Raw genomic sequence first — 14,287 nt, 5'->3', positions numbered from 1 at the left:
TCTTTTTTTTTTGCCTCCCTATTTCCTGGACCTCCCAAAAAACGTGCCACTAGTTGAATTTAGTACATTAGGTATGAACAAGTAGCTAAAAATGAGTTTGTGGTGCTTTGAGACAGACTGGCATCTCAACTAATGTGTATTATTCTTGCAGTGGACAAAGAAGAAGACCTTTCCACCTTACACAAGGCTCAAGATCCCATGAAGCGATCAGGTGAATGATCATGCAGGGTTTCTAACAAATGATCCAAGTATTCCTCAGAAACCTGAGGAAGGTTCACAGATGATGCGTAATTCAGATAATTACAGTAAGCGGATGAAGGAATAACACTAGTCATACGAAAGGGATGGGAAGTTAAGGGAAAATAATGTGAGGAAGTTGTAGGTTGAGAGTCAGAGGAATTTCTAGGATGCGCTCTTGGGAGTTGACACAGATGTGACATTAGCTGATTTATTGGCAAGGTCTACAGAAGGCAGTGTTTTTTTTATATATATTTATAATAAATACAGGTTTGTGTATTGTCGATACTGTGTTTTAGTCTTCATTCATTACATACTTTACAATGTGGTGTGGTGATCTATCTTGCGTCTCTCTGGGGAATTTTTACCATAACTCATACACATCCTGCGCATTTCCACCCTCAAAAAACCAGCAGAATTTTATTTGTGTATTAAACAGGTCAAAAGGTGTAGTAGAAGTCGGCACCTTTGAGAATTCGATAACTGCCCTTGTTTTGCTTTGTGGGTTTTTCTTGTCTGTGGTAATCACCCATACCCTAGAGATGGAGTCGATACGTTTAACACTTCCTATAAGGTTATGAGGTTTTTATAACATCTGGATCGTAAGGAAAATGACAGAAACGTGGCTGAAAGCAATGAGGTGCACACTCACTCTCACTGCTAAGGCAAAAATGCACTTCCTGCAAAACCAAGGCGAGAGGTCTGCTGAACTCTCCACTTGCGGCATGTGGCACAGCTGGTGGTAGCCTGTCGGAAGAGGATGGGGGTGAGGGGGTGGGGTGAGAGACAGAGAAGACATTTAAGGGTATTTGACAGGCTGCTGGACTCCGAGGCACTTTAGAGCTGTAAATATGAAGAGTCTAAACTAATCCCAATGTAGAGAGAGTGTGGGGAGTGCCAACTCCCCCGTGAGCAATTACACGCAGCATAGACTTCCCCTCTGCCTCATCACCCGAGCTCAAAATACTCCTCTGTTTGCTTTAAAGACTGCATGGATTTTTACTCAGACTGATGATGCGACAGCTTTGTCCCATTTTGCTTCTTTTTTTTTTTTTTCCTCCATGTTTAAAACTACACGGTTAACAGTAAACACTGGTACATTCTATCTGCTGTCAGAAGAGACTACTGATATGTAAACAGCACAAACCTTGGAGCCACCTCATAAATAAAATCAATCAGCAAAATGGTTCAATCGTTTTTTTTATAAACAAATGAATCCTTTGATCTCTTGCTCATAGTTAGCCGGCAAGTTCTACAGGTGACACCAATTTATTCACTAGCGAAATTATTTTCCTAATATTTGGTCCGTTTTTTTTTTTTTTTTTTTGAGTTCACGTCTATTTGTCGGAATTACAAATTCTCGGTGCGCTTTGCTTCAATAGCAAAATGCAACGTGATTTAACAAACCAGAAAAAAAAAACTTTGACCGAGCGGGCAAAATTTAAAACTTTGTTTGAATCCGTAGCGCCGATATATAAGAGAAAACACGCCAAATTCAATGAAAACCGTTTATACATTTTTCATAAACAATTTTTAAAAAATGTAAAATTCAAACAAAGTTTAAAATTTTGCCCGCTCTGTCAAAGTTTTTTTTTCTGGACTACTTCACAAAAACATATTTTTTTTAATCCACGTTTGAGCACGAGTGCCTTGTTCTTACATGCCTGAACAGAACACGCCAGATTTCGACTTAAACCCTGTGCATGTGAAAGCACCCTAATTAGAAATACCGTCTGATGTTGACATTTTCCGATTTTTTTTTTTACACGCTGCTATCTTGCTACGTGTGTATTCACCCCTGACGTGTAACTCTTGGTGCATCTGCTTGGTTATTTGCATAAATGAAATTTGTTCCGCAGACTAACTTCATGTAAATGTGGGCTGAAAAAGAAAAAAAAAAAAGGAATACAAATAAACACAAAACTATTCTGCTAAGAAGTGACTCACCGATTCCACATTTTCCACAGATAAGGATTTTATTCTCAGACACTATAGTCATCTCGGAGCACACAGAGCATTTGGGCTCTTCTCCCGGAACGCCAGCTGAGGTTCACACGCGTACACGCAAAAGGGGGGGGAAAAAACAGTGCAGCATATTTACACGTTCACATCATGTGTATCACATTGCACACACACATACACACATACACACACACACACACACACACACACACACACACACACACACACACACACACACACACACACACACACACACACACACACACACACACACACACCCACCAAACAACAATAATCCACCTGCACTCTGGGATCATCCAGGTTACATTTACTGGCTGAAATTCACATAACGCTAATTAGTGAGTGCCCTGAATTACATTAAAGTGACAGAAATCGACGTTTTCTTCACAGCTCCATGGAAACAGGAGACACGAGTACAGTACTGCAGAGGAGTGGTGGTGGGACAGAAATCGTGGGCGCTGCCTACCATGCTGTATGTCCTTCCAAAGCACCCAGAACTTGGAGTTGTCTTCGAACGTGACGAAGCAGCTCTGCTTTGACGAGCTAACCTGCACACACAAACATACGCACCATCTAATGATTCAGGGGCTATACGTGCTTTAGATGTACGCAAACTTGTAGAATCCGTTACGTGAGCCAGACAAGAGGAGCGAAAAGATGCTGGAGTTCGGTTAAATCAGTGATGCAAGCAGGGAATCACGAGTCTCTGAATGTGGACATTTCAGACAAAGGATATTAAATGCTTGAGAGAAGGGCTACACAATAATACCGAAAATAATAACAACATGCGACCCATTTACTCACGAAATCACGTTCCATTTTCAAACGAAGAAAAGCAAAGCACGCCATATTCGCCTTAAACAGAGAAGCCATAAGTAACTATTTCATGCCACAGTGCTGCTGCATGGTGAACCTCTTCACATCATTAACATTGTGATGTGTCATTTCTTCAGCTTTGGAATTTCCCCTCAATGACTCCATAATAATAGTCGCCATAAAAATAATTGGGAGCAATAACAGGAAAGTCATGATTCAGTGGAGTTCCACAAGAAAAATTCACTATAACTGGATAAAAGTCCATCCCATTATTCTTTATGTAATGAAGCTTGGGCTGAACCACTGTGGTATAAGAGGAATGTGTTGTTATTGGAAATTTGGAAGTGCGGTTGGTAACGGAAAGACCGCTTCATATTGGGCTGGAACACACGGTCACGCTGTTGACTGTTTTCCCGTCGCCGCATTCTCATGTTTTAGTTCACAAATATAAATAAATGACAATTTAACAGGATTTTGTTGGCCAGAGCGCACTTTGAATGGTCTGATAAACCCGTTTAAGTGTAAAACTATTATATCCATAGATATACCGTAATTTCCGGACTATTAAGCGCACCCAAATATAAGCCGCACCCACTGAATTTTACAAAGATTTTTATTTTGAACATACACGGCTTGTATCTAAACAGTAGCCTACCAAGAAAGTAATTGTTCACTGTCTTCCTCCTTCCTTTCACAACTATTTCTCTCGGGAGTTTTTCTTTTGGCATCGTCGTGGGTTTAAAAATCACAATCGGTGAAGCTTTTCTCCTGATGCCGTGCAGCTCAGAACACAGGTGAACTGTGTTTTCATGCTCGGTTGTTTTCAGCGTGACGAATGATTCGCATTTCCTGTAGACAGTCCGAGTGAGCGGCAGGTCAAACGTCAGAGGAACATCATCCATATTTATGATGTGGTGCGGCCCGATTCAGTGGGAGAGCATCTGATTTAATATAAAGAGTTTCATTGGTCTAATGTTATGGGGCTCAGTTTTTTAGCTTGAAGTTTGTGAAACTGGGAAAAACCCCGGAAAAATCCATAAATTAGTCGCTTCATTGTTTAAGCCGCGGGGTTTAAAGTGTGGGGGGAAAAAGGTAGCGGTTTATATTGTGTCTAAGCCTGGTTTTATCGCTTGTCTCTCTCCTTTTCTATCGGCATCGCCAGGCACCAAAACAGGCCACCTCTCCGATTGCGAGTTTTGCATTTATACAATAGGCTCGTCGTAAGATCGTAAATAGCACCTGAGTTTATTCGTGTTGAAGCATACCGTTCAAACATTTCAGGGCAAAATATGTCATTTCAGAGTAAAGCATGAAAATATAGATCAGCAGATGGATGGAGAAGGTTGTTCGGTGAAAAGAAAAGAAATCTAATCTCATCCAATTAGTTAACTTTAGATAAGATCGGCAATACCGCGAGGAATTGGGTTGAATTAATTACTGCATTTGGACTCGCAATTAAAATATGAATTAGTCTTATACAAAAAGTGTGGCGTAATTAACTTTTCTCCTAACAGTGATTTCAGGCTGTTCGGTTCGTAATCAAAGTTTTGCGTCCTTTTAAATTTGAAGGAAATCCTGCTGATGAAGAACGCAGAACATTAAAAAGATGCGCAGGTGTAGTTGCGATGACCGCGAGAGAGATGCGTTAGCAAAACCCACACTGCGGCACACATGGCTACACTCCAGCGCTTCCAGTCACACTGACTCACCCTTTGGATCTTTCCCAAGTAATACAGGCCATCAGACCAGCGGCAGAGTACGTACTGGCCCACGGTCAGCTTGCTCTCTAGGTCACTGCAGATTTTGTCATGCTTTGGCAGCAGCCGCTTGTCCTCCAGGTCCTCTGCACCTACAGCCAGGTAGCCATCCCGGCACGCTCCGTCCAACATCCTTAACGCACTCGTCTGGATTTCCTGTGAAAAAACACAGAAACGCCAAGTTATATCCATGACATTCCAATGGTTGCATGGGTCAATTCCAGACATAGAAGAAGAATAAAAAAAGATTTGAATTCATCGTCTGCCAGTTTTTAAAAACAGCACTTGCTAAATTATAATAAATTAGTGCACATTCCGTGGTTTTTGCAGTGGCTGGTCTCTCCAACATGTGACTGATTAATGTTATGGGAATTTGGGCATCTGAGATCGTCATTGTTTTGGTCATTAATATTTTTATATTATTATTAGAAAGTGTTAAAGTGTTACGTCTGGGTTTTTTTTTTCGTTTTTAAAAATTTTGTAGCAGTCCTTCATCAATACAGTTTCTGCTCACTGAAAAAAGGAAAAAAAATATTTCAAAAGAAATAAACGCTATAAATCATGATGCAGTGGCAAATCGTAGCCTTACACCGCTGTTCTGGATTTGTTTGATTTACTTTATTAATCATCTTATCATAAGTTCTGATAGTTTCACTCCAGGTAGTGTCCTGGAAAACAAGCATGAAAAATAAAATCTCCTACTTTGTCTAATTGTATATGCATTAAATTTCAGAAGCTTTTATTATATATTATTATTATTATTATTATTATTATTATTATTATTATTATTATTATTATCAAAAGTGAGTCTGGACTTTTGGTTTGAAATGAGGAGGTGCTGCATTTCATCGCTTATGTTTGCTTTTGGTTATCAGCAGGTGTAATATGCATGTTATTACAGCTGCATAGCAAAAATAAATAAAAAATAAATAAATAAATAAAAAAAAACTTTTAGGCACAACGGGTTTTGTTCAATGTGAGCCATTATAATTATAAAAACTATTCAGGTATTCTGTGTCTCTGGATATATATGTAGTGAAAATAAAAAAGATGCTAATGTAATTTTTATTGCTGCAAGTATTCTGCCCAAGATGTTCTAGACTATTTGGCTGTTTGAGGTTTTGAATATGCTGCTCTGCCTATATTGACTATATCATGATTAAAAAGATAACTGTTTTAAACAAAAACTGTAGAATCCTTATCATGGGGAAATGGTGTAGTTTATTGAAGCGCTATTGTGTAAACTGTTTGTAACTTAGGGGAAATCCCAGCATGAGGGAATCTGTTCAAAGGAGAAATCCCTCATACACTCCTTAACAAGCCGCCACTATAAACTTTACAATTTTCAAATTAAAGACGGTTAATATTTTTTTTAAGTACATTTTTATACATGAATTTCCTGAATTAAGCTTTTATATAGTTATATAGTATATATATATATATATATATTATCTGATTCAATAAATTGAAAGAAAGTAAAGTGGGGGAAGAGGAAAAAAGAAAGAAAGAAAGAAAGAAAGAAAGAAAGAAAGAAAGAAAAGAGAAAAAAGAAAGAAAGAAAGAAGGAAGGAAAGAGAAAGAAAGTAAGAAAGAAAGAAAGAAAGAAAGAAAGAAAGAAAGAAAGAAAGAAAGAAAGAAAAGAGAAAAAAGAAAGAAAGAAAGAAAGAAAGAAGGAAAGAGAAAGAAAGTAAGAAAGAAAGAAAGAAAGAAAGCAAACAAGAAAGCAAGAAAGAAAGAGAAAAAAGTAAAAGAGAAAAAAGAAAGAAGGAAAGAGAAAGAAAGTAAGAAAGAAAGAAAAAAGTAAATAAGAAAAAAGCAAGAGAAAAAAGAAAGAAAGGAGGAAAGAAAGACAGAAAACAAGAAAGCAAGAAAGAAAGAAAAAAGTAAAAAAGAAAGAAAGAAAGAAGAAAGAAAATATAAAAAAGAAAGAAAGAATGAAGGGAAGAGAAAAAAGAAGAAAAAAAAGAAAGAAAATATAAAAAAGAAAGAAAGAAAAAAAGATGACGTGAAACCTGCATTTTCATGCCGAGTCGTAACTTACAAAAAGAAATAATACAATTTAAATATGGTCTACTTTTACTATTTCAGAAACCTCAACTGTGTTACATCATTCCACATTTTTTGCACTTTGGAATTTACGAATTTTCTTTTTTGTTATCAAACTAAACTTTACTCGCGTAATTTATTTGTAAAAGGTTTGATGTTTTCTTGTTTTCTCTCTTTTTTGACTTTTAGTTATACGAGTCCGAAACGTTTGACTCCAGTTTGGGAAAATCACTCAAATGTAGTTTTTTAAGTTACAGATCGAGTGGAATAATGTACCATGCAATTTTATCTCATTGTTACATTAAAAATGTAAATATTTGAATGTTGCAATGTTACAGTTTTGTTACATTATGTTTAATATTAGATTTGGTTTCTTGTTGATCTGTTACTCGCTGTTACACACAGGTTTTAAACAATTGCTTTAATTTATGTGCTGCATTATGTCCTGCTGCTTGCTTATTTTTTTTCCTGCTATGCAGATATCATCCAGGCTTCGGTGACTCAACAGTTAAGGCTTTTCAGTTAAGGGTTACTGATCAGCAGGTCAGGACTTCAAGCCCCAGCAGCACCAAGCTGCCACTGTTAGGCCCTTGAGCAAGGCTCAGAACCCTCCAGCCCTTTTTAACAGCTCCAGGGGTGGTGTATCCTCCCCACACTCTGACCCCAACTTTCTAAGAAGATGGGATATGTGAAGAAGAGAATTTCACTGATATATACAGAATGTGGCTGAATGCTTGTAGTCACTCCTCCTTTAGCGATGGAAACTTCACAGAAACACTAATACCGTCAGTAAAGTAAAAACCAGTCAGGTGATTTTTTGATTGTTTTGCTCATCCCTATAGTTATTTATTTATTTATTTTTTAAAGAAAGAAGAGTCTCTAACTTGTCATATAGACATTTTAGCATAGTGAAACTCTTTTATCACAAATCCCAGCTCGTCAGGAAGCAAGGGGTCTTGTGCAAGGGCCCTATATCAACATCTCGCCCAGAATGTTTGAGTTTTTATAAATGGGAGCTTCTTAAACACGGGCGGTTAAATATCAAATCCATCAAACACCTAAAGATATCCGTAACACATCTGTTGTGTTCAAATTGTTCAATATTGTTGAAGTCGTTTACACTCCTGACATTTTTACAGCCTAATTATCTGTTTTTTTGATACTATTAAAAATTTTTTTTACAATAAAATATCTAATAAATGTTATAATAATAAAAGTATATCTACATTATAGACGTTTGAAATCGTCTGACGTGTTATTGCCAATCCAACACTAATGTGTACTTTAGAAAAGGAATCACATTATGATATTTTGACCATGTCACATACCTCGAAACAAAACTTCCTACTTACAGGAAAATGATCAACAACAAACGTTTTAGCATTACTGCAAATTGAATTCCAACAACAGCACTTTTCCTAAAGGTTTTATCCACGAAACAAGGACTAGAAACTTTGCCAGTGAAGTTTGACCTTCCTTATGCTATACATACCCCATACCAAGAACAAAGAGTTAGGAGATAAGACAACCTGCATGGGTCTAGTGTTAGGGTTAGCCCTGGGTCATGAATGCCTTTTGAAGTCATCAAGAGGTTATCGGCAAGAGCAGGATGGACACAACAGCCCTGAGAGCAGAGAAGAGCTTTAAATATAAGCCTGTCTCTCTAGGAATGCAATGTGCTAGAAAGTCATCAAAGTCTCATTTGTTTGTATGATACTCCATGTATGTGTAAACCCCCTTCATTTTCTTGAAAGCACAGGGATCCCAGGCTACCAGTGACGAGACTATACGATGAGAAAAAGTAAAGGGGAAGGAAAATATAATTAGAGAGAAAAAGAAAAGGAGTTGACAGTCCTAGTCATCGTGATTGGTGCTTTTAAGCAACCCAGATTAAGACCCACCCACATCCTAATTTTTGAATGCGTGAGAGAAAGTTAACTGCCTTTTTTTTTTTTTTTTTTTTTTTTTAAGGTGAGAGAGGGAGTGAGGGGGGGAAACTACACAGAGTAGGAGGCGGATGAGTTGGGGATTCGTGAAACAGAGACCGATGCGGTGCCATGGAACATTAGTGAGTGCCGAAGATGAACTTTCTTGTCTGAAAAATATACAGGTTCTTACCTTGATGAGTAAATTTTAAGCATTAAGTTGATGTTATGCAGGGAAAATTTTCTGATTGGGAACCGAAGATAGAGCCTCTCTGATTTAGTACACTTGTGGTCAGATATCAGGTTTTTCGGCTTAGCGAATGAGCACATGAGCGAGGGATGAACAAATAAATAAATAGAACAAACTCTCGGCAATAAAATCTGTTAGCAATGACCGGGGCTTGGTAAACGCTGCTCACTTTAAAAATTTGCAGTTCTATCTATTCTTGTTTTCTGTTTGGATGCCAAATACAGAATAGTGCCACCTGCTGGTATGGGAGAATTATGTTCTCTCTCATGCAAGTGTGAAGCGTACACACACGGTTTGGTGTGTCATGTGGGTCTGCTAAATAATTGGCCTAATTTGCAGCACAATCGGTCAATTAATAAAAAAAAAACCCCACTAAATTGGCCTGATCTATCGGTCGACCTCGACGCCACGTGTTAACGGAGCAATGAACAGTCACTGGGATGCTTGTAATTGAGAAAATGCAAAGCCATTCGTTCTAATGACTCTCATGTTGGAAAGCTTCACACAGACACTAAAGACTTCTCCCCAAAATGCAATCTAAACACAGAAGAACGTCATCGCATCTACATGCATGTGGTGTAAGTGTGAGTGCGCTGTTGCTATAGAAACGGTAGCATAAGAAATTCATGCGAACGTCTGCGCTTCTCTTAAAAGAAAACTAATCAACTTCTGTCCGAGAATCGAGAATTCGACAGTGCGGTGGTCCATTACACAGAACAGTGCTACTGATGACATGTCTGCAATGCGAGTGTGTGAAAGGTTAAACATGAGAATATTGTATCTGCTGAACATGGCTTCACAAGGCGTGATCGATTTTTTTTTTAATATACCAGAAACAGGTTTAACAGAAAGCTGAAATACTGTGATTTATAACTGAACTGTGGCTCGCGTGTGTGTTCGGTTTTCAGAAAGGCACGCAAAACAGCGGTACGTTCAGGCATGCTGCAAACGGTTTTTTATACCGCTCTGTACATTTTGCATGTAAAGAATAGACAGAAAGTATCAAGCTCTGTTTCAGGGACAGTTTGATGAGTCAAACGCAGCCAGCAGTGACTGAGACAGAAAGCAGCAGGGTTTCAATAAGGAAGTCAGCTACAGAGCAGGCGAATCGGGGGGCCTGGCTTTTCTTACAACAACACTGTAAGGCAAAGGGGTCCTCAAGTGTACCCCGAGCACACACGTGCACCTAAAAATAGATAGATAGAAAAAAAAGGAGTTCAAGATTCAAAACCTGCGTTAGCTGCACTTTTACCACCACTTTACAAATTAATCTCTTATAAGGTGTATTAAAAAAATCATTAAGAAACCACGGTTATGGTGAATTTGGGTCTGATCAGAGATAGATCTGTTCTCGTTGGAATCATCTACCTTCACTAAGCACAGTGGGGGAATCCCGAACACACACGTCCACGTGCCACAATCCCCAATCGGAGGCAACCAAAGAACCAGTAAGAACACAGAGAGAACATGCAAACACACTGTAACTGGGGATCAGAAATCAGAGTGAGGTGACAGTTGATTATAAATTGTATAAAAACCAGAGCAACAACAGGTTTCAGGATGAAGAAGCTTAATGTTGTTATGGAGAAGAGCACACGTGAGATGGCACCGGTATATAACACTATTAATAACACACTTATAAGGAACAGCTCAAGTCTGCTACTATAGTGAGGTTGTGGAAGACAGTTTCATATCATACCATGGCAAAACTGTGCACAGCAACAAAACAAAATATAGTTATACTGCATCAGCAAGGTCTCTCCCCAGGTTCAACATGTGCTGCTTAAAGCTATTTTGAGGAAGCACAAAGATACTGGGAATGTTAAGGACTGTAGTGGTCAGCCATGGAAACTTAATGCAGCAGGTGAAAGACGCATCATTTACTTCCCTTCAATGTTGGAACAACATAGGACCTGGGTACAACCCATGCACTGTCTGGAGAAGTCTGGTCAGAGATGTTCTTCATGGAAGAATTGTGGGCAAGAAGTCAAACCTCCGACTTGGAAACAAGGCTAAGTGACTCAACGTTGCAGGCAAACATAGCAGCAAGTGCTCTGGACTGATGAGTCAAAATCTGAAATATTTGGCTGTAGCAGGAGGTATGTAGAAAGCGGTGCATTAATGAGTGTCTGCAGTCAACAATGAAGCATGCTGGAGGTTTCCTGCAAGTTTGGGGCTGCATTTTTGCAAATGCGGTTGGAGGTTTGATCAGGATTAACGCCGTCCTCAATACGGAGCAAAGCAGGCGGATATTTATCCATCATTTAATACAATCTGATTGGGACAACGACCCGAAATTAAGAACTACCTTCACCGCAAAGAAGAACAAGGAAGTTCTGGAAGTAATAGTTTTGGCCCCTGTAGAGTTCAACGTCATGGAGGATTTGTTGCAGCCTCCTACATCCACAGATCATCTCGTGTTAGTTCTCCATGATGTTAAGAAGAACCTACCTGCCAAGATCCTTCAAAAACTGTGTGAAGAATTCTCTTAAGTTCATTTACTTTACTTTGCATTTTGTTATAGAAATTAAGACTTCTATTATTGAAAGCATTCGTATTTTACAGGATTGTTGCATACCTGCCTAAAACTTTTGCACAGTACTGTATTTATCCACACACACACACACACACACACACACACACACACACACACACACTTCATTGACAATTCACTTGCGAATAAAGTTCACATGTCAAAGAATACAAACTAATCAATGCAGCTAATTGTTCACTGTATAAGACTGGTTTTGAAGTTTGCAGTATTAGCACTGATGCTAATTAAATGAGGGGGAAAAAATGGAGTCTGAGGCAGTATTAGCTCTGAAGCTAATCATATTTCCCTCCCTGATTCAAGATTCAAACTGCAGCCCACAGGACTCACCTCGTTTTCATGACCAACTTTTCATCCCTTCTTTAAAATGCAATAAAATCAAATAAAAACCTCACTTTCTACACGAAAAGTCAAACGCAGGAAACCCTCGTGTTTGAGTAGTTTTTGTGAGGAATAAGTGTTAAAAAAAAAGAGGGGAATACAGTATGAGCTCTGCACTGGAGTCGCATCCAGGCTTAAGAAGTTAGCTTCGCCTAGCTCAAACACACACACACACGCGCGCGCGCGCGCGCACGCACGCACGCACGCACACGAGCGCGCGCGCGGAGAGAGAGAGAAATCCGTTAAGTGTACAGTACCGTCCTGCTGGTTCTCCTGTCCCGTAGGGATAAACTCTTCCCTCTGCAGTAGAAGCCCCCTGAGCCCCGGGCGAGATGTGATGTTCTCCCCCTGGCAGGCGGAAAAGTTTGCGCCTTCAGCCGGACGCACAGTCCGCGGACTCAGTGCGAGGCGCCATTTTTTCACCTTTTCCCGCGAAGCGTTTACGTTTTGCTTATGTAATTACCATCACCGGAAGTCCCGCTCCTCGCCGCCTCCCACCGGCTGCGTCCCAAACCGCCCTCCAGACCACTGCGCGGTCTGCAGCCTGAGCAGGACACTACAGCGAACGGGACCGCAGTTGCCATGGTGCTACAGGTGGCGCCTCGTGCGGCTGGTTAGTGGAGGTGAAATCGGATTGGGATGCGGCCCGGTGCTATATCAACTGCGCATCAGCAGCCTGAAGCAAATACACTTAATCTATATTTTAATATGACTACTATAAGGTATAAACGCGTAAATATTCGTTTTAATATATACGTATGACTAATTAATTTTTGTTTTTGTGTGTTATTACACATCTACTGAACTGATGATTTATTGTAAATAACAGTAATGTCTAAACTATTACATTATTATTATTATTATTATTATTATTATTATTATTATTATTATTATTAAAATTTTACCAACAAACACAGCAACAATAAAAATGTTAATAATAACAACAATAAAAATAATAATAATGAATATATAATAGTGATTCTATAATAATTAGACCCATTATTACTATTATTATTATTTTTATTGTTGTTTTTGTTAACAATGTTAAAAATAATAATAATAATAATAATAATAATAATAATTTCATAATTATTAGTAGCTATTAGTATTAGTTTTATTAATCGGAACCGACTTCATCAAATCAGACGTCACAGCTGTGTAAGCATTATTTACAGAGTAAATAGTGGGCTGGAGTGGTATCTATAATGGAATAGCATGCCCAATCTGAGGTCAGAAACAAATAGAACAACATAAGAAGTTGAACAACTGGACATGTATATATTAGTTTGGTCAAAGTGAATCTTCATAATGATAAATTACCTACTTTGTTGCATATTAGTAAAAGGAACATGCGTTTGTGTCACAAAAACGATCAAAGATTAACTGTTTCTAAAACTTTGGACATCACAATGCTGTCGGATTATCGTCATATGTTAATCGTAACTAACGCCAAATGATCCAAACTGAATGGAGCATCATTGGGAAAACAAAACATGCAAACGCTCACAACAGCTATTTCTTCATTAACATTACAGTTACACCTGAAATGATTCACAGCATCACATCTGGACGTGACTGTAACGTCTTCAACAATACAAGGGAGCATAAGAAGTTAAAACATTGTGAAAAAAAAAGAATTAATCCTCAATTGTGAGTAAAATATCTTCTGTTTATTTATTTTTTTGCATTTATGCAAGTAATATTATATACAACAAAAGCAACTTTTTTCTTAAAAAGGTAGCAAAAAAAAAAAAAAATTAAGACAGGTCAGATTTAAACATGCAAATACAAAATTATCTCCACATATTCCATGAACAAATATGAAAACGTTCATATATGTATGTATTTGGGCTGTCAAAATTAACTTGTTAACGCAAATTCGTTTTAATAGCACAAATTTCTATTAAGGTGCGATTGATGCAGCACACGTTGTCGTTTGACCGTTTTTATAAAAAATATAAATAAATAATCATAAAAGAGGCTAAATTTAAACCTTCAATGCGACACACATTTATTCATGACATCCTTTCATAACTCAGATAAAAAAACTCCATCAAAATATAATTTTGAATCACTAAGCATTTGTTTTACTGATGTCTCAAATCAGCACAGAAATCCGGCAATTAAAACCGTCTGTGTGGAAACAAAGCAAAAGTTTCATTTGGTGTCCTGATGATTTACGGAAATCGAAACACCACAATTACGTGGAAACATTTACAAGAATATTCACTAATAATAAACATATATTTCTATAAAATATCTATCTTTGTCCATGCCTATGTTGATTAGAGTATTTAAAAACGTATAATATATATATATATTTATAATATAAAACTTAAAA

At 38.1% G+C, this 14,287-nt stretch overlaps 1 protein-coding gene across 3 annotated transcripts in view; it reads right to left on the bottom strand.

Moving 5' to 3' along the window:
* The window catches only part of phf19 (PHD finger protein 19), a 31,270-nt gene extending 18,807 nt beyond the window's left edge, over positions 1-12,463 (bottom strand). The window contains exons 1-5 of one of the 3 annotated variants that reach the window (XR_014535885.1): positions 12,204-12,447; positions 4,746-4,949; positions 2,687-2,768; positions 2,185-2,280; positions 890-984 (exon numbers count right to left, since the gene is read on the bottom strand). Coding sequence is in view for 2 of the 3 variants with exons in the window: in XM_083555229.1 (XP_083411355.1) it covers positions 890-984; positions 2,185-2,280; positions 2,687-2,768; positions 4,746-4,925 (453 nt within the window). In the remaining variant the exon portion in view is untranslated. Of the gene's footprint in view, positions 1-889; positions 985-2,184; positions 2,281-2,686; positions 2,769-4,745; positions 4,950-11,895; positions 12,122-12,203 lie in introns of those variants that run through there. The other 2 variants (XM_083555229.1, XM_083555230.1) reach the window with 2 other exon arrangements.
* Positions 12,464-14,287: the final 1,824 nt, after the last annotated feature.

Source organism: Silurus aristotelis (genome assembly GCF_946808225.1).
Source record: "Silurus aristotelis genome assembly, chromosome: 11".
Classification (NCBI taxonomy): Eukaryota; Metazoa; Chordata; class Actinopteri; order Siluriformes; family Siluridae; genus Silurus; species Silurus aristotelis.
This window is presented reverse-complemented; position numbering and strand designations above follow the sequence as displayed.